At 48.9% G+C, this 24023-nt stretch overlaps 2 protein-coding genes and 1 pseudogene across 2 annotated transcripts; all 3 read left to right on the top strand.

The window, feature by feature from the left end:
* Positions 1-1077: 1077 nt before the first annotated feature.
* Positions 1078-2858, top strand: LOC136472617 (uncharacterized). Its single transcript, XM_066470323.1, has 2 exons — positions 1078-1691; positions 1815-2858. The coding sequence occupies exons 1-2, from the start codon at positions 1477-1479 to the stop codon at positions 2170-2172; spliced, it is 573 nt and encodes a 190-aa protein (XP_066326420.1). The 5' UTR covers positions 1078-1476; the 3' UTR covers positions 2173-2858.
* Positions 2859-12164: 9306 nt separating this feature from the next.
* Positions 12165-13463, top strand: LOC136472616 (chemocyanin-like). The gene is made up of 2 exons (XM_066470322.1): positions 12165-12627; positions 12758-13463. Exons 1-2 carry the CDS (start codon positions 12462-12464, stop codon positions 13147-13149), a joined length of 558 nt encoding a protein of 185 aa, XP_066326419.1. The 5' UTR covers positions 12165-12461; the 3' UTR covers positions 13150-13463.
* Positions 13464-15473: 2010 nt separating this feature from the next.
* Positions 15474-16912, top strand: LOC136469408 (LOB domain-containing protein 15-like; annotated as a pseudogene).
* The last annotated feature ends 7111 nt before the right edge of the window (positions 16913-24023 follow it).

The following is a 24023-nucleotide window of genomic DNA, read 5'->3' as shown; positions in this document are numbered from 1 at the left end:
GTACATGTACGCGATTAATATGATACTAAAACTTTATATTATTTTTCTTGAGCATCTTAATGATCCTAAATACAAAAAATAAAAACTACAAATTTATAGATTCCATCTAGGGCTACAACTTTCATATAGAAAGTATCTCCATTTGACACCATATAAGAACAATATGATTTTTCGAAGACGACAAGCGCTTGTACGCGATTAATACACTGTTGAAAATTTATTTAATTTTTTTAAGCATCTTAACGACCTTAAATGAAAAAAAAACTCAAAACTATAAAGTTATAGATCACGTCGAAATCTATAATTTTCATATAAATATCATCTTCATCCGAGACCATATGAAAAAGATATAATTTTTCTAAAGTTGTGCCTTGCCGCGCCAGTCTGGATGGTGATGCCGTGCCAACGGCAGTGGCGCGGCAAGGATTTCCACATGAAAACGCTGTCCGACGTGTCTAATCGTGCCGCGTCGATGCATGTGGCGTGACAATGTGTTTTGGCCCTGCCATGGGCTTTGGCGTGGCAAAAAAATATTAGATTTGAAAATAAAAAAAGCAGCGGGTTGCGTTTTATTCCGATACGCAGGGGCGAGCGAGTTCCTATCTATTTCGATACGCGAGGGGCGGGCAGTTTAGGAAGGAAAGCGGCTTTCAGACGTCTGGGCGCTATGATGCCCGTGGTCGAAAGGAAAAGCAAATCAGCTGCTGCACTGCATAGACGACGCATAGCAGTTGGACTTGCCGTGTAAAGCACCGCGGCGTGGTTAAGGCCCCGTTTAGTTTCTTTTTTTTTTTTTTTTTTGCCTCATACAGTAAAAAATCATGTTTAGACATATGCATGGAGTACTAAATGTAGACAAAAAAAAAAAACTAATTGCACAGTTCTCGACAAAATCGTGAGATCAATCTTTTAAGCCTAATTAGTCCATGAAAAGCCTTAAGTGCTACAGTAACCCGCACGTGCTAATGACCACTTGATTAGTATCATTAGATTCGTCTCACAGTTTTCTGATGGGTTCTGTAATTTGTTTTTTTATTAATATTTAAAAACCCCTCCCAACATCCTTCCGACACATCCGATGTGACACCCAGAAATTTTCAACCCCGACTAAACACACCCTAACTCGGGAAGGACGCAACGCAAAGCGAAGCGTCGGAATTGAACCGCAGCGACGAGCGAGGCCAGGCCAAGCGGCGGAAAGGACGAGCGAACTCGCAGGGATCAGCAGCAGCCGTGGGTGACGTCCGGCCCGCGGCCCGCGGGCGGCAGACGCGGCGGGCAAGCAAGAACCAAGAAGAAGGAAAAACCAGCGCTTCCTCCGCGCCCGCGGTTTCAGTTGCTTCCTTGCTTGCTCGCGGAAGGCACAACAAGGAAGAGAGAGATGCCTCCTCCGTTCCGAAGCAACCGCTGTCCTCTCGCCTTCACCAAACCAACCCCCCACACCACACCACAACAACCACTCTAGCCCGCCCGCCGATGGAGGAGGATCCGGCGGCCGACGAGAGGAGGAAGAACAAGGGCGGGCTGGAGTGGGAGCTGGAGCGCCACTACGACGACTTGGAGCGGGAGATGATGCTGATGGCCGCCGACCGGCCGCACAAGCAGCAGCGGCGGCACCGGCCCGATCTGCTCCAGAACTGCGACCTGCCCCCACCGGCCAAGCTCTTCGGCCCCGTCCCCACTCTGCACAGGTACCACACCCACCGTCTCCAAATCCTTTCTCGCCCGTCCCCTCGGGGTTGGGATTGCATTGCTCGACCTCAATCCGACCTTTCTGTTGTTTGATTTGATTCGCTGAATTCATCATTCGAAAGGCTGGAGACCGCCGCCGCCGCCGCTGCCAAGGACCACAAGGGCGACGTCGCCGACGACGACCTGCTGCGGGCGCTGCGCCTGTCGCAGTCGCGCGCGCGGGAGGCGGAGGACAAGCTGGCGGCCGCGGGCGCCACCAACGTCGACCTCGCGGCGCTGCTCGTGCGGGACTCCGTCGCGCTGTCCGCGCACCGCCGCTGGGTCATGATGCTGGAGGCCGAGAACTCCCTGCTCCGAGGAAGACGAGGAGTTGCGGACCCGGACCACGGCGCCGGCGGGGTGGCCGCGTGGTGGGTCGCGCTCGCCGTCTGCGTCGGCGTCGCCGGCGTCGGCCTCGCGCCCGGCAGGTTCCTCTGCTGAACTGTCAACAGCTTCCTCCCACGTCTCCCAGGTCATGGATGGATGGGTTTTGTAAAGAAAGCGGAAACCGCTGATCGGAAGAAGAGTCATCCTCATCCCAATTCCCACCACGCAAACACTTGATCGTCCTTCGCATCACATCACATTAATTTACTACTAGTTTCAATAGGAAAAATGGAAATGTTACTTACAGCTTGGGTAAATATATGATATGATTACTCATTAGCATTCTCTTTGCTGCTGTAAAAGTGTAAATCCAGGACCCGACGATGAGTAAAGGAAAGCATCAGCGGTGAGCGGCGAAGAAAAGAAGCGAGCCGCCGTCGTGTGCTGCCCCTCCCTGCAATTCTGTAAATTCTGTGCTACAGTTGTAGGATTCGACTCGAAGCTCTGACGTATCCATCTCTGCGCGCTTTCGGCTTTCCATGGAAATGGAAAGGAAAAGGAGAGGGGGGAAAATCTCACGGTCGGGATAATTTTGCTCGGGTCACTTTCGATCCCAGCACAGGAATTGTCGCGCATTGATGTACCATGACTAACGACTTTTCCCTGTAGCTGTACCTTGCATAGTACTGACTCATCTGGGGTCCACTTGGTCCCAATCCTCATTTCATGGTGCTAAGCTCAACATTTTCAATTTAACCATAAAACATTTATGATATCAAGAAGCATTATTATATTCTTTATGGAGTATGTTTTTTTATAACGTAAAACTTTGGAATCATAATCAAACTCTTTTTAAGTTTAACTAAGTTTATACAAAATATTATTAACATGTCGTGTGACTCCACCGGAGCAGCAAGCCAGCCAGGTAAGGATGAGAGAGGACAACAAGGAGCTAGGCATCGAACAGCAGCCGGAGATAGGGAAGAATGGCAACGGAGGAAGGAGTTATGCGCCCGCGATGCTGTATCCGTCGTGACATTGAGTGGCGAGCACCCATACGCCCACCACAACCCTGAGCGAGTGAGCGACGAGCGTGTCTGCACATGATTTGGGAAGGAGGCGGGCGACAGCTGTTGTGCGTAGGAGGGAGTCGGACAGATGCGGAATTGTGGATTGGGATGATGGTTTGCTTATATACTTATGGTTGTAGTTGGGCTAGCCGGGCTAGGCCATGATTTTTTGAGTGTTGGACATTTTAGACTCCATTTGGATCAATATTAAGTTTAGGATCCGAAATAACACCACCTGTCAAGTTTAGGGACTAGCAGTGATCACCTTATAAGTTCAGGGACCGAGATAACACCGCCAACCAAGTCTAGAGACTCACATATATCACTTTATAAGTTTAGGAACTGTGATGACATCTACCATCAAGTTTAAGGGCCGACGGTGAATTTTACTCAAACAATGGCGATAACCACCGCTGGCTTTTACTAACGAGAGGTGAAATCGACGGTGATGAGGACATGGGGATCTCTAAAGTCAGTGGTGATGAGCCTGTTGTAGTAGTAACAGCGTTATCGATTCTAAAATGCCAAGCAATTCTTTAGGGCCTGTTTGGTAGGGCTCTGGCTCCTCTGAAAATGGCTCCGACTCTGGCTCCTCTGAAGGAGCAGCTCCTCTGGAGGAGCTGAAGCCGTTCTGGAAAACGTTTGGCAAAATAGCTCCTTCTGTTTTTGTAGAATGAATGGAAGAGAGTGAATGTCCATAATGCCCTTGCTTTAACTTGGTTTTACATTTTATTTATATTTTTGTGATTTATTACATATTTTACAAGTACCAGGCGATTTTGAACCTATAATGAGAAGCTAATAGTTGCTTTTTCTCTTATTCTTGCTACAGGGTCCTCCTCTTCTTTACGTAAGGCAAAGCATGCGTACGCAAGGAAACCAGTTGGCCTGGCTGCTACGCGCTCAAGCAGAAGGGCCACCGTGTCCTTTCACGCCCCGAGGAAGGAGGAGCCAGGAGGAGCTTGGTTTTGTGGCTCCGTCTGCGCAATAGAAAAAGGGCTCCGGCTTTGGCAGGCTTCGGCAGCGGAGCCGTTCTTCCCGTCACCCGTTTGGCAGGGCTTCGGCAGGAGCCAAAGCCGAAGCCGTTCACGGAGCCCTGCCAAACGGGTCCTTAATTCTCCGGTGCCCCCATCCAAATGGAAGCCGGTCGTGCTCCTAGATGGGCCGGCCGGGGTTGGTGGCACCTGCTCCGCTTTGCCATCTGCTCTTGGACGCGCCTTCGCAGTCAAGGGACGACCAAAAAGAAAGTGGAAAAAACTAAAATACAATCGATAGAGTGGGCCGAAGTCTAAACTTTCTAACTCGTATAGAGCACGGTGTGCGGCCTGCAGAAAGAGAGAGAGAGAGAGAGAGAGAGAGGTTGCGCAAGCGTGCAAGCTATTGGACGGACCATTTGACGACGAAAATTCAATCGCCTAGTCTGCAGAGAGGTTCACTGTCAGGCGGCCCAACCTGAAACACGAGTTTTTTATTTGCCTCAACCTTCGATTATAAAGCTGTAGTATCTGAAGTCACGCACACATCATACGCACACGACTGAGAGATATAATAATTGTGGCACATGCAAGGGAGACAACTGGAATTATTTTGGGGACCTGCCTCGGTGAGAAACGGAGTCGATCCTGGGATCGAGCTAGCGTCCGGTAACAAACCGTCCGAGCCGCTCGGTCTCCTGAAACACACGCTTTGATGCCTTGACTGCGTCGCCGCGGGCAGGTTTTTCTGTGAGACCCGTGATAGCTAATTATGGGCATTTTCTTTAAATAAACTACACGACTAGTCGCGGCTTAGCAATATATGTCCTTCTCGGTGGTAGCTGCAATCTGGAGATGTCGGACCGAGGCGTGGTGCCACATTGACTAGAACAAAGATCTTGTGATCATGTGTTGGTTCGGTGAGAATCACGTTCCGTGTCTTGTTTGACTCTGGTTTTCTAAGTCCTTGAAAAGCATATGCATATTTTAAAACATGTTATTCATTGGAAATAGCTAACATAGGGCATGTTTTAGGCCCGTTTGAAATGCAAGGATTATATAGGAATTTTGCATGAATCAGTTCATTTTTATAGAAAATATGTAAGAAATGGGGAAAAAAAAGATGTTATATTTCAAACAGGGCCTTAGCCTGGTTATAAGTTATAACACACTCCTCTACTCGTTTGCCATCTCTCAAGCTTGCTACCATCGCCTTCCCTATAACCGCTAATTGAGCCTTCTTCTCCTTTTGGCAATGCATTGTCTCTCATTGGCTTTAGCGATGCACTCACCACCGCTAACCGAAATATTTTCTCCTACTCTAGCTGACACCCTTCCACATCTACTGTCCAACCTTGGCACTACCACACAGACGATTTTCAGAAATGGTCAAAATCAGTTTTTATAGATGGTTTTGAAACTGTTACTATGTTACCGATTGTGGAAATGAGGTTTTTTCATGGGCGGTTTTACAAACTATCCATAAAAATCAATTTTCAGGGGCTTAGAAATAGTATTAAAAATTATAAAAATATTAAACTGCACCGAAAGGACACAATAATATTTTAGCTCATGCGAGGGTCAATGGCAAGATCACAGTGTCGCAAGTCTCATCCTGACATTTTTTAAATCTTTTGTATTAACTTATATGGATCTTGTATTCAACATTTTGACACAAAACTATCTCAAATGAAAAGGCTTCAAATATAAAGTTTTAGATTTTGTCGGGCACTTCAACTTTGATATAGGGAGTGTATCCTTCCGAAGTTGTTTGAAAATTCACAATTTCAATTCCTGATTTAGAGAACTTAAAATGTAAATTTTGGCATTAAATAATGTCAAATAAAAAAATCATCAACTACAAATTTTTAGATATTGCTAAGCTCTATAGTTTTGATAAAAGTTTGTCTTCCTAGGACTTTATTTGAAAAAAGTTCCTTTAAAATCGATTTTAAGCACAGTTCACACACGAACTCATATTTTTAGGGACAGTTGTTCTATGTTAATCATCCCTGAGAATAGCCCCATTTGGCATAGTTCAGCTTCACTAGTGAAGTTGTTTTTTTGGGTTTCACCTTCACGGGCGATGAAGCTAAAGCTGTTTTGAAGACGTGTATGTCAAAACAACTTTGCATGTAGTTTTCCTTAAAATATGCTCTCACATAATCCCACAGAAGGCCCACAAGTGTGAGGTGATGATGTGAAAAGCTACTATTTTCAACTTCAACCCACTCTATTCCCATGTGAGAGCCTGATTTAAGGAGCTTCATAGCTGAAGTTGTTTTCAAAAGACCCATTTGGCAAGAAACAACTCAACAGTTCATGAAATTATTGGTGAAGCTATACCAAACAAGACCTAAGATTTTCAGAGGCGATTTTACTGAGCTAACAAATTTTGATTTCTAGGATCAGTTCATAATCTACAGTGTAGCACACACATTTATAGAGGTGGTTTATTATATTAACCACCCCAAGAGAAAATGAGGCGATTGTCAAAATCATCATCTGGTAGTGCATCCACCTCACCTCATAGCCATTTCATTCGCCACCATTGACAGTCCTAGAACCTCCCGCTGACCCCTTTATACACTGCTACATAAAACTACTTTTTGCATACAAGCATGTTGAGTTTGAAGAAGAGGTTGAGCCACCCGCCTCTAGAAAACACCCATACAAATCTTCAATCGGAGATGCCAGCACCTGGACGTCCGGACAGACGCCCGCGCGTACTAGCCGTTTCCCCACATCCCGTTTCCCACACCTCCTCGTTTCGCGTGCCCACACGGACCCATGTCACCCAGATGTCTCCCGCGCCGCTCGACCACACGTGAGGACCATTTGCCCGCTCGGCGGCGCCCCAGCAGCTGCAACCGGCGGCTGCGGCAAGTGAGTCCCATTCAACATGTGCAACATCTGATGTACTTTTGCAACATTTAGATAAAACACTTACAACATATGTCTGAAAACAGCTAAAACACTTGCAACATACGTCTAAAACACTTGCAAAATACTAGGAAAACTTAAAAACACGTGTGTAGCCATTGCAAACATTGCAACGTCCAGATAAAAACACTTGCAACATACGTAAGAAAACACTTGAAACACTTGCATATATATGCAGCATCCAGATCTACTTTTGCAATATCCAGATGAAACACTTGCAACACACGCCTGAAACAGATGAAACATTTGGAACATACACTTGAAAGATACGTGTATAGCCATTGCAACATGTGCAACATCCCGATCTACTTTTGCAACATCGATATAAAACACTTGCAATATACCTCTAAATCATCTGAAATACTTGAAACATATGCTTACAACATGCGCTTTCAGCGCAATGTAACCTTGCTGCCTGGACAAACGGAGGCTCATCGTTGTGGAGCTCAACGCCGGCGTGGAGGTCGCTGGCAACGCATGGAGCTCGCGGTGGCACGGAGGTCCGGCGCGGGCTTCACGCCAGCAGATGGAGCGTAGCCGTGGCAGGAGGCGTGACTCCGTGTGGGGCTTGCGGCGGCATGGACATCGGCGGCGGCGCATGTAGCTCGCAGCGGCACAGAGGTCGATGCGGGCATCTCGCCGGCGGATGGAACGCAGCCTCGGCAGAAGGAGTGACTCCAGGTGGGGAGCGCGTGGTGGGCGGCGCGGGCTAGGGCATGCGGCGGGCAGCGTGGCTGGGGCGGGCCGTCCGGTCCGTCCGTCCATCCAGACGTCGTGTAGCGAGCATTTCTGATCTTCAATTTCCAAAGGCGGTTCTTACCCAAATATGTTTTCTTGACGCGGTCGTTTGAGCCGTCACAAATCATGACATTTTTCACGCAAAAATATATGCACGTGTATTTCTAGGATTGAAACCCACAACCTCCTCCTTGTGTGACCTTTCTAGTATTTCGAGGATTCAAACCCTTCCTTACCATTACACCAGACTGTTATTGCTAATACCAATAGGATAACATTTTTCCATTGACCTTGGTGAGAACAATTTTCCAAAAGGGGAACTCATTTGCACACCTATAAATTGCCCTAATTTCAAAGTCAATTGCTTAAGTCGACCACCTCTGAATTTAGGGGCAGCTGACTTTATGTGGCCACATCTAAAAACAGGGTATTTTTTTTAGAGATAACTGTTGACCTGAACCCAGTGTAAAGGTAGTACATTTTATTAGTGCAACGCAATAAAAGAGGTCATTTTGTGAAAAATTGTAGTGTTAAATGGCAACGATGGTTTCAAATATTTGTGCAAAGTATCATTAGGCAGCTACCATTAGGCAGTCTTTACTTGCCATGTTTGGTTTCAAATATTTGTGCAAAGTATCATTATTTGGCGGATACCATTTACAAAACTAGGTATTGACTGGACAGCAATTTCGAAATCGGAGTGAAGAACACTGTGCCCTATGCATGGGGCGCATGGATCACTCTGGATCAACCCCATTTGTAGGGGCGGCTCGTATTATCAGCCGCCCCTACTGTGTCATTTGTAGGGGCGGCTGGTCTAGTGGCTCTCGAGCACGTCACTGTAGGGGCGGCTCTATCACCAGCCACCCCTACAAAAAATTTATCCCATCGCTACAAACTGTTTTTCACGCAGTGACATGCACTACATGATCAGAGCCGTACCTAAAGGACGGCATGGATTCTCTATGTAAGTATGTATGCATGGAGAGTCGTCTGAAACTCTGAATTGTCAGTCATATTTCTGCATCGTTGAAAATAAAGATATTGTCTGATAGCTTGCCTGCTCCAGCTTCACAGATCGACTAGCAACGTTGCTCCAGTGCCAAGCTTCAACGACGGCTAATTGAAAGAAGGGCTTAATTGGTTAACTCAGCACGTCACATAAATTCCAATACAGGAAACTTAATTATCTGCAACCGTACGCAATTGAGAAATATTTTTCTATATATATTCAATTATTACATGATCCTGAAATAATTCAGCTCGTGTTATTTGAGCAGACTCATGAAACCTAACCTACTCCAACTCAGCACGCAGCAAATGGCTGTGCACGGTTATCTGCGCACCCGCCGCCTATAATCACGCCGTTCGGCTGGTCATGTTCTCGCTTGTTCCAGCTTGTTTTAGCTTATTTTCTCTCACGGAGTACTATTTATTCCTCCCAAGCCATCCGTTTTTTACTGTACCACGGACCAGCCGAACGCGGTGAATGTAGCCAAGACAAGACGGCGGCGTCTTCCTGCTTTCGGTCAATGCGTTAGGTGAAAAATTAAAGAAGTGTCTTTTACACATGCCCGATGGGTACTACTAGGCAATGGATAGCATATGATTAGGTCAATGCAATGGAATGCAAGCATGCATGTGCTTTGTTCCTTTATTTTGCACCACATCAATGCATCACGCCATTTGGAAGATATAAACACAGCGATTAGTTTGTAACACGATCACGCTACGTTATCCCTCGACGTCAAATCAATGGTTTATTCTTCTTGGAGCTCCGGCCGGCCGGGAAGCTTTTATTTGCCATCATCAATTTTAAAATTTGCATAATACTATAATGAAATCGTGTTTATTTATTGTTCAATACTGCAGTCATTAAAATATTTATTTCCACAGTCCAGGGAGAGAAGGGCAGTGAATAGACCATATTGCCATAGCGATCGTCTTTCTCCTCCCGACTCCACCCTTCTCTGTCCCCCAGTTTGACACATAGGCATCATTTGTTTCTTTATCCTCGTCGGTGCCACTGGCGCAGGCGTCACAACCTTCTCCCCATCCACCCCTCACTACCACGTCATCATCCTTGGTGGCGTAACCAGTGGGTTGCCTTACCCCCTGCGTGTTGATTCCCAGACGCGGTCCTGGCTCCACACTGCATGCCGCTAGCCCCACCCATGTCCCTCCGCCGCCGCCGGCTCCGAAGGGGAAGAAGGACAACTTGTGCTTCGTGACAGCGGCGGGAAGCCATAGATGCGACATGGAGGAAGAGGAGGCACCATCGTGGCAGTGGGAGCGGTGACGAGTGACCATGGACGTGGAGTCGAGTGAAGGGAGAGGAAGCACCACCAGAAGGCAACAACAATGGCAAGAGCAGCAGGTGTTGGTGGTGAGAGAATTGGAGTGGTGGTGGGTGGCCATGGACGCAACACCAAAGTAGAGGAGGCGCCACCGGAAGTCAACGGTAATAGCAAGAGCAGCAGGTGTTGATGGTTGGGGGAGGAGGGGCGGGCGGCATGGATGGTGGATGTGGATGAGTTTGGTAGGTCGCCGCGTTTTTCGGTGACATTCAGGGGCCCACTATTGGACTATACCGAGGTGTTCAGCGGCTGCTTACCACGGGAAAGGGATGACGTGGAGTGGAAGTAGATAGATAGAGTGGAGGGCAAAAGAGACCTTTCACACCCCTTCTCTCCCATAATGTTGGATAAACGGTTATTTTATTGTGTGCGGTGTCTAGAGCCAAAACAGTACTGAGCAAATTTCAAAGATGATGGTGTGCATCAACAAATTACACGTGATTGAATGGTGTTTGTGAACAAAATTTGCCTGATTATAACATCAGTAGCCTTTTTGGCAAATATAATGGTGTATCGATCAGCCCGCACTGCTGCTTCTTGTGGTGAGAGGAGGTAAATGCTGTACCACTACTGTGGCGGCTATACAAATAAATCGTGGCTTGAAGCTTTGGCATCGCTTCTCCTAACCACTCTATCATCTAGTGCTGCTCAATCTCTCTTTCTTTATTTAATCGACGCGTCTTCCGTTCAATTAATCTGGTGCTGCGTGTCCTATGACAAAATGCACAAAGAAAGGCCTAGCTAATACTTGTAACCGTCTAGAAGCATTGGACCATGAATGAGTGAAATAAAGAAAGAAAATTACAAAAGAGAGGGAGCTATTGACGACTCAGTGTAAACAAATTAGTTGAATCGATCTTCATGTATGGCCGGAAATGCATGCAAAGCGATGACCGATGATAACGATCATTGACGACGACCCACACCTACCATACATGATGGAACCAGTCGCATTCGGGGAAAGGAAGAAGAGAGGAAGGCCTTGTTTAGATTGGGGTTAGAAATTAGTATTTGGTATTGTAGTACTTTCGTTTGTATTTGATAATTATTGTCCAATCATGGTCTAACTAGGCTCAAAAGATTCGTCTCGTAATTTACAATCAAACTATGTAATTAGTTATTTTTTTATCTACATTTAATACTCCATATATGTGTCCAAAGATTTAATGTGATGAAAAGAGAGTGAAAAAACTTACAATCTAAACAAGACCGAAGAAGAAGTGGGGGAGATCATTGACGACGACCCACACCTGCCATACATGTTCCTGCGCAGAAAATTAAACCACTTTTTTTTTCAGTTGGTATAGTTGCTAGATAGCTCCGGCGAACCAGCAGCATATAAAATTCTAATTCCAATGCCCAATTTCAAGGGAGGGATACGGAGCATGCATGAGGTCATCTTAGAGCATCTCTAAGAGTTTCCTATATTAACTTGGCATCCATATAATTTTAGCAAAACAAGAAAAAATAACCTCCAACAGTTTGGCAAAACAACTTAGCATCAATAGCAACTTGACAAATCTTCCCTCCGCGCGAGCAAATATACGCGCGTTTATACGGCTTGGCATCCGGGGCTCTTCGTTTATTAGCGGGGCTCTTCGTTCTCTTAGCGGGGCTCTTCGTTCGCTTAGCGGAGCTCTTCGTTCACTTAGCGGGCCTCTTCGTTTTGTTAACGGGTTTTTTTATTTTACCAAGTCAAAAATGCCAAACTCTTGGAGATGGATTATTTTTTTACTTGGCATATAATTTTGGGAGTTGGCAAATCACAAGATTTGCTAAGTAAAATTTGATAAACTCTTGAAGATGCTCTTACATTCTTAATTATTTTGCGTGGAAATAAAATACTAATAATAACATGAAGAGGATCAATGGATCGACAAGAAATAAATGTTTGAACGAGTGTGGTGGTGCATACATATTCAACGCCAAGTATTATATTTTCACACACACGAAACACCTGCGGGCTGCATGCGGCGATTGATTATGTTGGTGGTACGGCGGTGCAGGTGAGGTGCAGAAGAGAACACAAGGAAAAGTTGAATTGAACCCAATTCAAAGGAAGGAGCGGCCAAGCGTGGACCAACGACTCCCTCTCCCTTCTCCTCTGCACCCGCCGCCGCGCGTTTCTTCCCTGGCTTAATGCATGATTGCTCTATAAAAGGCAGGCATCGTGCAACCCGGCCAGTCTCATCATCTCATCTCATCCACGATCGACATCGATAAAGCTACTTCCTGTGCTGCCTACTAGCTCGATCGTACGTTTCGTCCACAAGCAAGCAGCAGCAGCTCCGATCCTTGGCCGCTCCAACGTAACCTTAGCCATGGCGTCCCGTTCCACTCTGATCGCGCTGCTCGTCGTTGTGAGCTCCGTCGCGGCGGCCTCGGCGGTCACGTTCACCGTCGGCGACACTAGCGGGTGGACTCTTGGCAGCGTCAGCTACACCACCTGGGTCAGTGGCAAGACCTTCGCGGCTGGAGACGAGCTAGGTGCGTGCGTCGGTCCTCTCCTCTGTCTGTCCTGTCCTCGATCACCACCATGCATGCATCTTTTAATTTTCTTTTGTTACTTTAGTTATATATGATGAATGAATGAAATTGCATGCATGCGTGGATGCAGTGTTCAACTTCGTCACCGGTGCCCACGACGTGGTGGAGGTGGACAAGAGCGGATACGACGGCTGCTCCACCAGCAACGCCGCCAACACCACCCAGAACGGCCCGGCCACCGTCACCCTCACCTCCGGCACCCACTACTACATCTGCGGCTTCACCGGCCACTGCAGCGCCGGCATGAAGCTCGCTGTCACCGTCGGCTCCGGCTCCTCCCCCTCGACGCCCCCCACCCCCGGCACCGGCGGCTCGCCCAGCCCCCCCAGCACACCCACCACCCCCAGCGCCCCCGCCCCTGGCACTGGCACTGGCACCCCGGGCAGCGCGTCCGTGCGCCTCACGGCCGGCCCCGCGCTCGCCGTGGCCGCCGCCGTGCTCGTCAAGCTCGCCCTCTTCTGATCATGCACCGTACCATCCTGATCTTGCGAGGGTAGAGGCAGTGCAGGATTATTCTTCTTCTTGATGAGCTAGCGTTTTCATTCTGGCGGCCGGAATGTACGTACGGTAGAGAGCTAGCTACACTGGTTATTATTTGCTGGTTTAATTTCGTGATGTACTACTGTATCATTGATGCGTGATGCTTTCTTTATTGTTGTTTTCCTTCGCTTGTGTATCTTCTTCATTCATGGTGTCTTATTATTTCTCTTCGATCTCCGTCTATGTATATGGACATATTTTTGTATAATATGATGATTTTATTTGCTGTGACATAATCATTCTTATTACAGTATTTATATATGTTGCTTATTGATATATAATCATATATGGTGTCTAATACGTTAAGGTATATGTACTATTACGGTGCCAATTGGTCCATCTATCTCTGAAAATGCCCAACTTTTCTGCTGGAGTGATCTTTTATCAAAAATCCAAAGTTAAATAAAAAAAACTTGGGTTCCACATGTCTGTGTCGGTATTCTTCAAATAAAAGTTTTCCTTCTAGAAGCCTGAGACTGAAGCTGGATTGGTCATGCTGAGCAAAGCACTGTTAGGTGAGGGAAGAAGCTAACAGATATGTTAGACTTTTGTTTGAGAGCCGGCGGCCTTCCGAGGGAAGAAGACGTCAGTGATTATGGGCAGTTGGGTTAGGTATGCAACAACGACGGGACCCAATAAGCCAAGGTCGATCGAGGAAAAGATGTGCTAGTATAATCCACGGAAAAACGATGGCCCATGACTACTGTGACTTGGTTTGTTGTTCACGGATGGCAGAATAATCATTTTGGTCCTTCAGTTATCACTTGAGGCTCAATTTCATCTCTAAATTTTTAAAATAGCTATTACTCCTTAAACTCTACTTTTAGACTCAATTTCATTATAGAACTACGAAGATGATCATTTTAGTCTTCAAACTTTGCATTTTAGGCTCAATTTCATTATAAACTATCAAAGTGTATTTTATTTTTTGAACTTTTATTTTCAACACAACTTTGTCTACGTTGTACATGGAACGCTGCACTGTTGTACGTGGTTAGCTCCAACACCACCATCGATTGGAGATAGAAAAATAATATTTATCCAAAAACTCTTTCGTGGCCATTAATAATTCCATGCTGTTATTTTTAGTGTTACCTTATAATGGTGTTGTTTATATATATCCAACTAAATGATATTTGTGAGAGCAATTACAGTTGCATCGAACATTATTTATTCTTTAAGAATATATGGATATACTGAAACAATATCAGATCTATAATTTTGACAATTTATGGATGAAATTGTGCCTAAAATATAAAGTTTTCTTTTTAAATAGATAAAATTGAGTTGAAAATAAAAATTAAATGCACTTTGATAGTTTATGGATGAAATTGAGCCCAAAATATAAAATTTAAGGACTAAAACGATCATCTTCGTAGTTGTAGGATAAAATTAAACCTAAAACTAAAATTTAAAGACCTAAACAACCGTTTTGAAAGTTTAATGATGAAATTAAGCCTCGGCTAATATACGAGGGAACAAAATGGCTATTGTGCCTTCACCGATCAAGCATCTTCTAAACATGTGTTACGAAATAAACATCCTTCATTCCAAAAGGATGGAGCCAAAAGTAGCACGGAAGCAAGAGGACCTAATCAGCAGCGAGCGATGAGACATGAGAGCCACGCCTTCGTACGTAGCTGACTAGTGATGACGTACTTGAGCTGTCTGCTCTGCTCGTGTCAACACCTTACCTGCTCCCATCCATCCGACGGTTTACGTACATATATGTGCAATAAAATTCATCCACGTTATATAGATAAACACTAATGAGATCTCAATATAAATTAGTTCAAACAGTTCACTTCACGTAGCAAATACAAATGGTCCATAGCTACCGACACTCTTAATGTTCGCGTACGTATATGTTCAAACATTACATCAAGTCGACATGCATACATATCATAAGTTTTTAGCGAGAATCACAAGCTTGAGTCTCCTTTTGCTTCTAGTACCCTTGGCAGGGCTTGCTGGATCGGTTTTCTTGCTTCTGGTGCTCATGGCAGGGCTATCTAATGGTGCTATAGGATAGATCGAAATCTTTTTAGCAATTTGTTTCTTTTTCCCTCTACCATTTTTCTTCACAGGTGCAGCTGTTTGCTCACCGGCCAAAGGGATTTTAGTGGAGACCGGCTCCGGCTGATCGGAGCCACTTCTTGATCTGCATCTGTACATCTCAAAGAATAATAATTTTTGGATAAAACTCATGGGACTAAAACAACAACAGCAATGCTGAACTGTAGGGAATGGACAACAGCTATACATATAGGAACGGAGAGAATTACCTTTTGAATGTTCCAGAATTTGAGTTAGCATGTTTTCTCTTATTAGTACTTATGGTTTCTAAGGTTGGACTGTAGGAAAAAGCAAGCAACTTAGAATTTTTTTTTATATATTTCATGTATCATAATATATATTCAGAATTAAAAGTATTACCTTCTTGAATGTCAAGAACCAGACCTATCACAGTTTCCATTCTTCTTACTTGTAGTTCCTTGACTTTGACTATGAGAAAAAAATAAGAAACTTAAAAATCAAACAACTTTTCATGTGTCATTATACAAATTTAAAAAGTACAGGTAGTAACCTTTTCGATACTTGAGAAGTAGCATTAGGTTGTTTCCCCTTTTTCTTATTTGCAGGTTCCAAATTTTGGCTGCGGCAACAAAATAGCAATTTGTTAGGACTGAAACAGTTATTTAACCATGACCATAAGTTTACAGCTTGCTAACCTTGGTGGAAAAGACATAGATGCTTGTGGTGCTTCATGCTCAATAGGGATAATAGATGACTGAGCTGATTTGGCTTTACTTGTTCTTTTTTTTGTTCTCCGCTACATAAGCAGCAAGGAAAAAATTATCAGCTGCATTAACTTGCATAATACAAGAAAAAGAGAGCATTGCTTAACCCTCTTTTTATTACCTTATTAGCTTCATAGCTTCTATATCCTCTGGTTTACCCTTCTTGCAATTGTGCCAATTATGGTTATAGTCTAGGCAAATAGGACATTTATGTTGGCGTTTAATACCTTTCTTTTTAGCATTGCCCTTCAACCTCTTGACTGAGACTCGATGAGATCGGGAAGAAGATCAAGCGAGAGCCGGATACAGCCGCCGCCCTCGCCGTCGCTGCCGCCTCTGCCTCCGCCTCCACCGTGTCGGCGGATGACCACATCCCACGCCGCCTCGGCCTCGGCGGTGCCCTCAACACCTTGACACCGTGCGCCGCGTGCAAACTCCTCCGCCGCCGCTGCGCGCAGGAGTGCCCCTTCGCCCCCTACTTCTCGCCGCACGAACCCCACAAGTTCGCCGCCATCCACAAGGTCTTCGGCGCCAGCAACGTCTCCAAGATGCTCTTGGAGGTGGCGGAGGGGGAGAGGGCGGACGCAGCAAGCAGCCTGGTGTACGAGGCGAACCTCCGGCTGCGGGATCCGGTGTACGGCTGCATGGGCGCCATCTCCATGCTGCAGCAACAGGTGAACGCGCTGGAAGCCGAGCTGGAGGCGGTGAGGGGCGAGATCATCAAGCACAGGTACCGGCAGGCCGCCGGCAACCGTCTCATTGACGACGAAGCGCATGCCACGGCCAGCTTCGTGGCTCCTACGTCGGCTCCGGTGCACGTTAACGACGTGGTATCGGTGGTGGAGGCAGGCCAAGAAGTCGCAGCCACCGGCAACAATTGTTAGTAATGGTGGGTGCTTAAAAAATCTGTCGGGTTCATAAATCCGGGGTCCCTCACGGACCGGCTTCCCAACAGAGGCTCGGTCCAAGCAGACAACGCGCAACTCGTGGGCTGGCCCAGGTATCTAAATGACAGGCTAGAAGGGCAATCCAATCACCGACCGGAAGGTCTGGCCGAGGAGGAACGGCACCCGTCTTCCGACTCCAGCCCACCTCTCCGACCGGAGCGCTCACTCCAGTATCCAGCCCACCTCCGGACGGCCACTCCGACCGGAAGGCCTGGCCAAAGCACTACTTCCGACTCTAACCCGCGTCTCCGACCGGGGGTGCGTTAAACCCCTGCTCACTGCTCTTCTCCGACTGGCGCAATCAGAGCCGACTGGAACCGACCGACCGGGGACGCCCGCTCGGTAAGGACCAGGGAACGAACGGAGAAAGCAAGGCAGGGCGAACAAGTCAAACCACAATACTAGGGTCTGTACCCTGTGCAGCTGCAGAAACAGTACTCTGCAACCTCACTAGCACGACAGAGCCTAAACAATGTTGTAGGCGCCGACATTTACCCCTATAGTATTGTGGGCGCCATTAACTCCCTTATGGTAAGGCTCCCCCACATGCCTCTTGGCATCGACAGTGTTGTGGGCGCCGACATTTACTATACCAGGCGAACATGGTAAAACCCCCTACATGCCTCTAGGTCTCGATAGTGTGGCAGGCGCCGACGTCTACCATACCCGAAGAAGACAACACAACCTCCCACATGCATCTGACATCCAACAGTGTTGTGTGCACCTACCATCATCCTATACCCACCAGCGTGGGCAACAAGGATTAGAAGCATACGTACTCTCTCCCTCTCACTTGTAAGGCCATCCTCTTCATCTATAACAGGGGATGCGCTCTCTCCCAATATTGAGAGATTCAGATTCAAGTTCAGCCAGGTTGATTCAGACTCATTAGATCGATCGAGTTCACAAGTACACAATCACCAAGCCGCCAGGTTCGAACCACGAGCACACGCTTGTGCACTTAGCTCATAGCGGGGCTCCCGTCGCTTTTGGTCCCTCTGACCAGAGTTCGACCGGACCTCTTGTACTCGTTTGTAACCCCACTGCAAACTTCGAGCACCTAGGCTCAGGAATAAAGTCACCAACTGACTCAAACTGGACGTAAGGCACGTTGCCTGAACCAGTATAAACCCTATGTCATTGAGTGCTAGGCCACCTCCGATCACAACGTACGGCAAAACTACAAATATTTACTTGGTAGTCACTTTCTGCACCGACAGTTGGCGCCGTCCGTGGGGAAGATGCTGTACATTCAACATTTTTCGGTCATCGGATGGCTCACTTTTCCGCTACCATCGCCATGGCGGGCTCGGGCGATACGATTCGCTTTGGCTCACTGGAATTTCCCGCACTGCCACCTGTTGGGATGTGGGTTCCACCCATCTCTGAGCCGTCCCAGGCCTTCCTCTTTGGAAGCCTGGACTTCGTCACCGACCGGCTCGGCGTACTACACCTCCGCAAGGTGGCCCTTGTTCTGGCGCCCATCGGAGGGGCGCCCTCCATCGGCTCTGGGACGCACGATGACTTCAATGATGAGGCATCTGTGCTTCATTCCGAGCAAACTCTCTGCTTAAACCCCGCAATAAGTAACGTACATACTGTTATTTACTTCCTATTTTCTATCTTCCGCCGATTATCCAGACGAACATTGTTGTCTCTGCCGTGACCACCATGCGACCGGTTCCCTTACGGCCTCGCGTCCCCTGTGGATGTGTACGCCTGGGGCTCCGAAGGATGCCGGCGCCTCCCGCTCTCACGTCCAAATTCATGGGGATGGTGAGCTATGCTCCCTCCTATTTCCTCGACCTCATGGATGACGATGTCGAGAGTGATGGCTCCAGCAACGGCGACGTGCCGCCTAGCCACCGTCCGTCCTGGGAGTGCGCTATGGCGGACACTCTAGGACAGCCACCGATAGAAGCAAAGTCCTCACAGACTCACACCCCTTCGGACCCTCATGCGGAGACCCCCACGCTCACACGGTACCACGGCGAAGAACTATGACAACATCAACTGAACCAGCCACCGACTGTGCCAGCGCGCTCGGCGTACCACACTACGCCCCGTGCGCATAAACCACCAAGCGGCGCCTAGGGTCGCGCCCATCAGGTCCAGCACAACACCATGGATAGGGGGAACGACCCCCACAGTTCGCTTAGGCCAATCAGAACATCACCGTTGTGGCAATGCTTCTGCGCGGCCTTCCCGAGCCAAATGACCCCCAGGAACAAGCGATCCACTAGAACCTCTGGGCACTAGTGGAGACCGCCGCCGTTCAACAGGCGGAGAGCTCCTCATCACGACACCGACTCATGGCCTCTCTCTCCCCACTGGAGGAGTGGGGACACACCAAATGAACCACTCCACCTGCTCACCGCTACAGCCACCGAGTGCGGCACAGGAAGCCACATCTCCGCCTTGTCTTGACTTGACAACCACTCTGCATTGACCGCCTGTACACGAGTAGCTCAGGACGAACCGAGACACTCACAGCAGCGACCAGAGTCCTAGCCCGGATGGCTCGGGACCATGGGCCTTTGTCCGATGCATCCAGCAAGCACCGTTCCTGCCATGCTCCAACGGAGGCCAAAGCAAAGGTAAGGCCAAGGGCCAGGATCAGTATGAGGGGCCCTCCACCTAGAAGGGGAAAAAGAAAACAAAAGATTATCGCCGACCGGCCAACTCCACGTTGGTCGCCATGGACAATCACACGGGCAAGCAACCCCAGCAGGACCATCTGGGCCACTTCAATGAGCTCATGGAGAGCCCATGCACCAACCACGCCTACCCCGTCAAACACCTCTATAAGGACTGTGAGCTCCTCAAGCACCTTCTACGACAGGTCGGCGGGTCAAAGGAAGAAAAAGGAGAAGAAGCAGCGGCCAAGAAAGGGGGCGTAGTGGACAAGGATCTGGACAACTGAAGGTTGAGGTGATCCGATCGGATGCCTACCGACTGAAGGATGACAACGATGACATTCTCACCAAACGCTTGGAACAGCTATGTCATTTTCTTCCCCTAAAATTTAGTCTTACCATTGTTTACTTAGCATTTGCTCCTATAAAAGCGCCCTGACCCGAACATTTTCGGCCCAGGTCGCTCGGGGGCTCCATGAGGGTGCGCCACCACCTCTCTCTTTTCGATTATTATCATATGGTGAAACTCCTTCCTACCCGAACAAAAGGGTAGTTCATTCCTTTAAATTGCCTTACGTAGCTTTGCTTTAAAAATTCTGACCGATCGCACCCCGCCTCTAACTACGGTTACGAGCAGCTGAACCTCGTGGGTGATGCCTCGGGCTCCTAAGGTTGCAGCCTATAGGACGAATAGGCAAGTATGAAAAAGAAAGAATAAAAAATAAAATTATGCTAAGATAAAACTAAGGAACGGAAGGAATAAGCTTCCCCGAACAAAGTAACTCCATCACAAAAAATGAAACCAATTATAGTCATTAAGTACACAAGAACGTTTGCACGAGGGCTCCCCCACGAACTTAAACTTTTTACATCTACTAAACTACTTATATTTTACAAGCTATTGGGGCGGCTTGGTGGCATCTGCTGTCGGTGCGACCGGTGAAGCCACGGGCTGCTCACTCCCCGGCGGGACAACATTTGGCTCGGTTGAAGGCAGGACGACATCCACTTCCGACCCAGGCGCCATGCCATCTGCAGGCTGGACAACATCCCCCCGATGCACACTTCTGGCCATGTCTTCACGGTGGACATCCATCACCCACTGCGTAGAGACTTGCTTTGCCACCAACCTTGTGTGCAGCAGCAAGCTCTCCCCGAGCGATTGGATGTCCTCCGTGCTCAAGCCATCGACATACCCGCTGTAGATAGTGGTGAAGTCCAGGTTCGAATGGTACATCACCACCGAAGTCAACACCCCCGACGCTCCATAGAACAGCCCACTTGTGATAAGGGCCCGAACCTCATCTGGAACCTTCACCAGCTGGACGGTGGGCATGCTAGTACTTGGCACCGACCCGAAGACCTTCGAGACGACAAGCTGGGCAACATTGCGGACCTAGTCAAGTTCCCCCTCGAGAGCACGTTGCTCTTCTAGGGACCTGGCCAGCGCCTCTGCATTCTGGCCAAAAGTCGCCTTGACCGTCTCCAGGTCCTGCTCCAACGACTTCACCTTTCTGCCTAGCTCTGCAAGAAGAGCGACAAGCTCAAAAACAAGCTAAGAAACCAACACGACGAAAAAAGAAGGTACATACCAAGGCAGAAGTTCTCAAGGGTGGAGAATTCCTCTGCCTACCAGGCCACCTACTCGTGCAGTCGGGCGCTTGCCTCCTCCATCCCCATCACCCGACCCTGAAGCGTGGGCACTTCCTAGTCTGCCTCCGACTGGGCCTTACGCTCCAACTCCAGGGCCTTTCGCGCTGACTCCAGGGTGCTCCGCTCCAACACCAAGGCGCTTTGCTCTGACTCAAGGGTCTCCAGGGACTTTTGGAGCGCCGCCTCGATGTCCGCCAGGGATTTCCGCAACCCCGCCTCGTTCTCCGCTTGGCGAGCCTTCGTCGCCTCAAGCCCCTGCTCGGCGGCGATTGCCCACTCCGCTGCACGCTGCTCCTCCACCGCCACCGCAACCACCTCGGTCGCCTGGTCCTAGGACTCACGGCGAGATGACTCTAGCTGACGCTCAAGCTCAGCCACCTGGGCATGCTCCACCAGAAGGAAGCAGGACTTGCGGGACGACATCTCCTTCAGGCCCTACGAAAATGAAAAGCAAGCATGATGAGGCAACCAACAAGAGACTCAGAGGTCAAGGACAAATATAGGAAACTCACCTCCACGGTGAGCTGTAGGTTGACCTTGACTAACTGCTGGGCGGACTTAACCTGCTCCTGGGCATCCTCAAGCTTCATCGATAGGTTGGCGAGTTCGGACTCCATGGCAAGTCCTTTTCCCCCAAGGATGTCCCAGAGTTGACACTCCTGGGAATCTTGAAGGATGAACCACACCTTTGCCGGGTCCTTAGGGTAGGGCCACTCTAGGTCACCCTCCGGTAGCCCACCGAAGGGCCTAGCCTCTGACCAAACCACTGCCAGCTCCTGTGACGACATCGGCAGCTCCACCACGACATCCGCTTCATCGTCGGATGGAATCTCGACCACCTCGGTCTCGTGGGCCGCTGACAGACGTTCCAACTCTGTCCTGGCCACATCTCCCCCCGGCGTCTTCGGCTCCGACCGTGAGGGTGAGCTGTGCAGCCCTCCGCCCGGTGAGGCAGGGGTCTCGGTCTCCTTCTCCTCTTCTGCCGCAACTGGTGGAGGAGGGGCCACAAGGGACACCACCGTTGAAGCCTCCGCCACCACCGAGATCGCCACCAGCACTGTCGCCACTGCTGCCGCCACACTAGCAATCGACTCGGGGGGCACCACCCCCGGAAGGGAAGGGCTCGCCACCACCACCTTGTTTCCTCCGCCACTCGCCACGGCACGCAGCAGGGTGGGCCTCCAAACCTCTTGCATGGGAGTTGGGGCGATGCTAAACCCCGTCATCGACTAGCCACTAACAAAAAGTACAGGTCAGTCATACTCAAAAAAAGACTCAACAGCAAAAGATCAAAAAGAAACAAAGAAAAACATACCGGGAGGTAAGCGGCACGACTCTGAAACCAATACCCGGCGTCGATGGGCCCGTAGGGCGAGGACCGCTCCCGAACTATGACCTACGCGCCCTCACTTCAGCTGGGGGTGGAGTTGTCCCTACCAGATCCTACCTAGCCTAAGGGTCACCATGACCTTCGGCCTCGGACACACCGACCAGAACGGCAGGCGGGGCATCCTCCCGCTGTGAGTCACGTGCTGGCACCGGTCCCGGCGACGCGCGGGTGCTAGCCCGCTCCTTGGACCACCTGGCCTGCTCGATCGCATCTGCAGCAGGTGGGGACAAAACTAGCAATGCCACCAAAGGGCGCGGTGACCACGTCCGCTTCGTCGATGGCATCTGCGCTCGCCACACGCTTCCTCGGCATGGGAACCTCGGCGTGCCTCTCTACCTCCTGCTCGTTAGCAGCAGACATCGTTGTAGGTTCACGACACTTCGCTGAGGTCACAACGAGCTCCAGGCTTTCCTCCTCCTCGGAGAAAATCATGTCACCCACCTCTATGGGATCCTCCGACTCGAGCTCTGACTCGACGTCGCTCCTTCTTTCCCCAGCCTTCACACATCGGGCGACCTCCTTCTCCTTCTCATACTTTTGCTGAGACTCCTCAGCTTTCTTCTTCTTCCTAGCATCCACCGCCTCCTTCTAGGTGGCCTACCGAGCCATGCCCTCTGGCCCCTTTAGGAGGTGTGGCCGAGACTTGTAAGCATCAAGTCCCTACAAGGATGGGCGACTCAAAAACAAAAAGCAGGAAGGCAAAGGGAAGAAGAACACAGAGTAAGGAGAAGAGAGCATACCAGTTTGGACACCACCGAGGCATTGAGAGGTTCGGGCTTTCCATCAACCCTCTCTTTGGGCTTCAGCTGCAACACCCGGTCGAGACAACTCTAGACCTCGTCATTCGGTAGCTCCTCCGGCGACACACGATTAGGGTCCGATGGGCCATCATACCTCCACATCGGTCGTGCCCTCTCCACCAAGTCGGTAACGAAGTCGGTGATGTGCAACGCCCCCATCGGATTAAGGTGTTGCAGCTCCAAACCCCACTCGTTGAGGAGCCCACGCAAGAACCAGTGCACGGGGTATCCTAACCCATGCTCATGGAAGGCAAGAAAGGAAACCACCTCGTCGGGCCAAGGTTGCGGGAACTCCTCACCCCTAGGAGCCCTCCAGTGCGCCACCTCCTTTGGTGGTAGAAACCCCTTCGTGGCAAAGGCCTTCAGCACCGACTCCCTCGTAGTAGATGACCTCCAGTCCGACATTTCACTCCGTGTTTGTGAAAGGATTTGTGAGTTTTTTTCTTCCCCCTCACTCTCTCCCTTTTCTTTCCTAGGAACCGTTGCGGCTCTCAAAATGGTCTCGGCAAGAAGGAAGATGAGAAGAGGCGACGGATGAGGAAAAAGGCAAAGGAACAGGGCAAAAAACC

The sequence above is a fragment of the Miscanthus floridulus genome, chromosome 8, assembly GCF_019320115.1.
Source record: "Miscanthus floridulus cultivar M001 chromosome 8, ASM1932011v1, whole genome shotgun sequence".
Taxonomy (NCBI): Eukaryota; Viridiplantae; Streptophyta; class Magnoliopsida; order Poales; family Poaceae; genus Miscanthus; species Miscanthus floridulus.
The sequence above is the reverse complement of the archived record's forward strand: the minus strand, read 5'-3'. Positions and strand labels throughout refer to the sequence as shown.

Coding starts and splice junctions, on each gene's coding strand:
- LOC136472617 (XM_066470323.1), top strand. CDS start 1,477: ATGGAGGAGGATCCGGCGGCCGACGAGAGGAGGAAGAACAAGGGCGGG. Junction 1,692..1,814: donor CCCGTCCCCACTCTGCACAG/GTACCACACCCA, acceptor ATCATTCGAAAG/GCTGGAGACCGCCGCCGCCG.
- LOC136472616 (XM_066470322.1), top strand. CDS start 12,462: ATGGCGTCCCGTTCCACTCTGATCGCGCTGCTCGTCGTTGTGAGCTCC. Junction 12,628..12,757: donor CGCGGCTGGAGACGAGCTAG/GTGCGTGCGTCG, acceptor GCGTGGATGCAG/TGTTCAACTTCGTCACCGGT.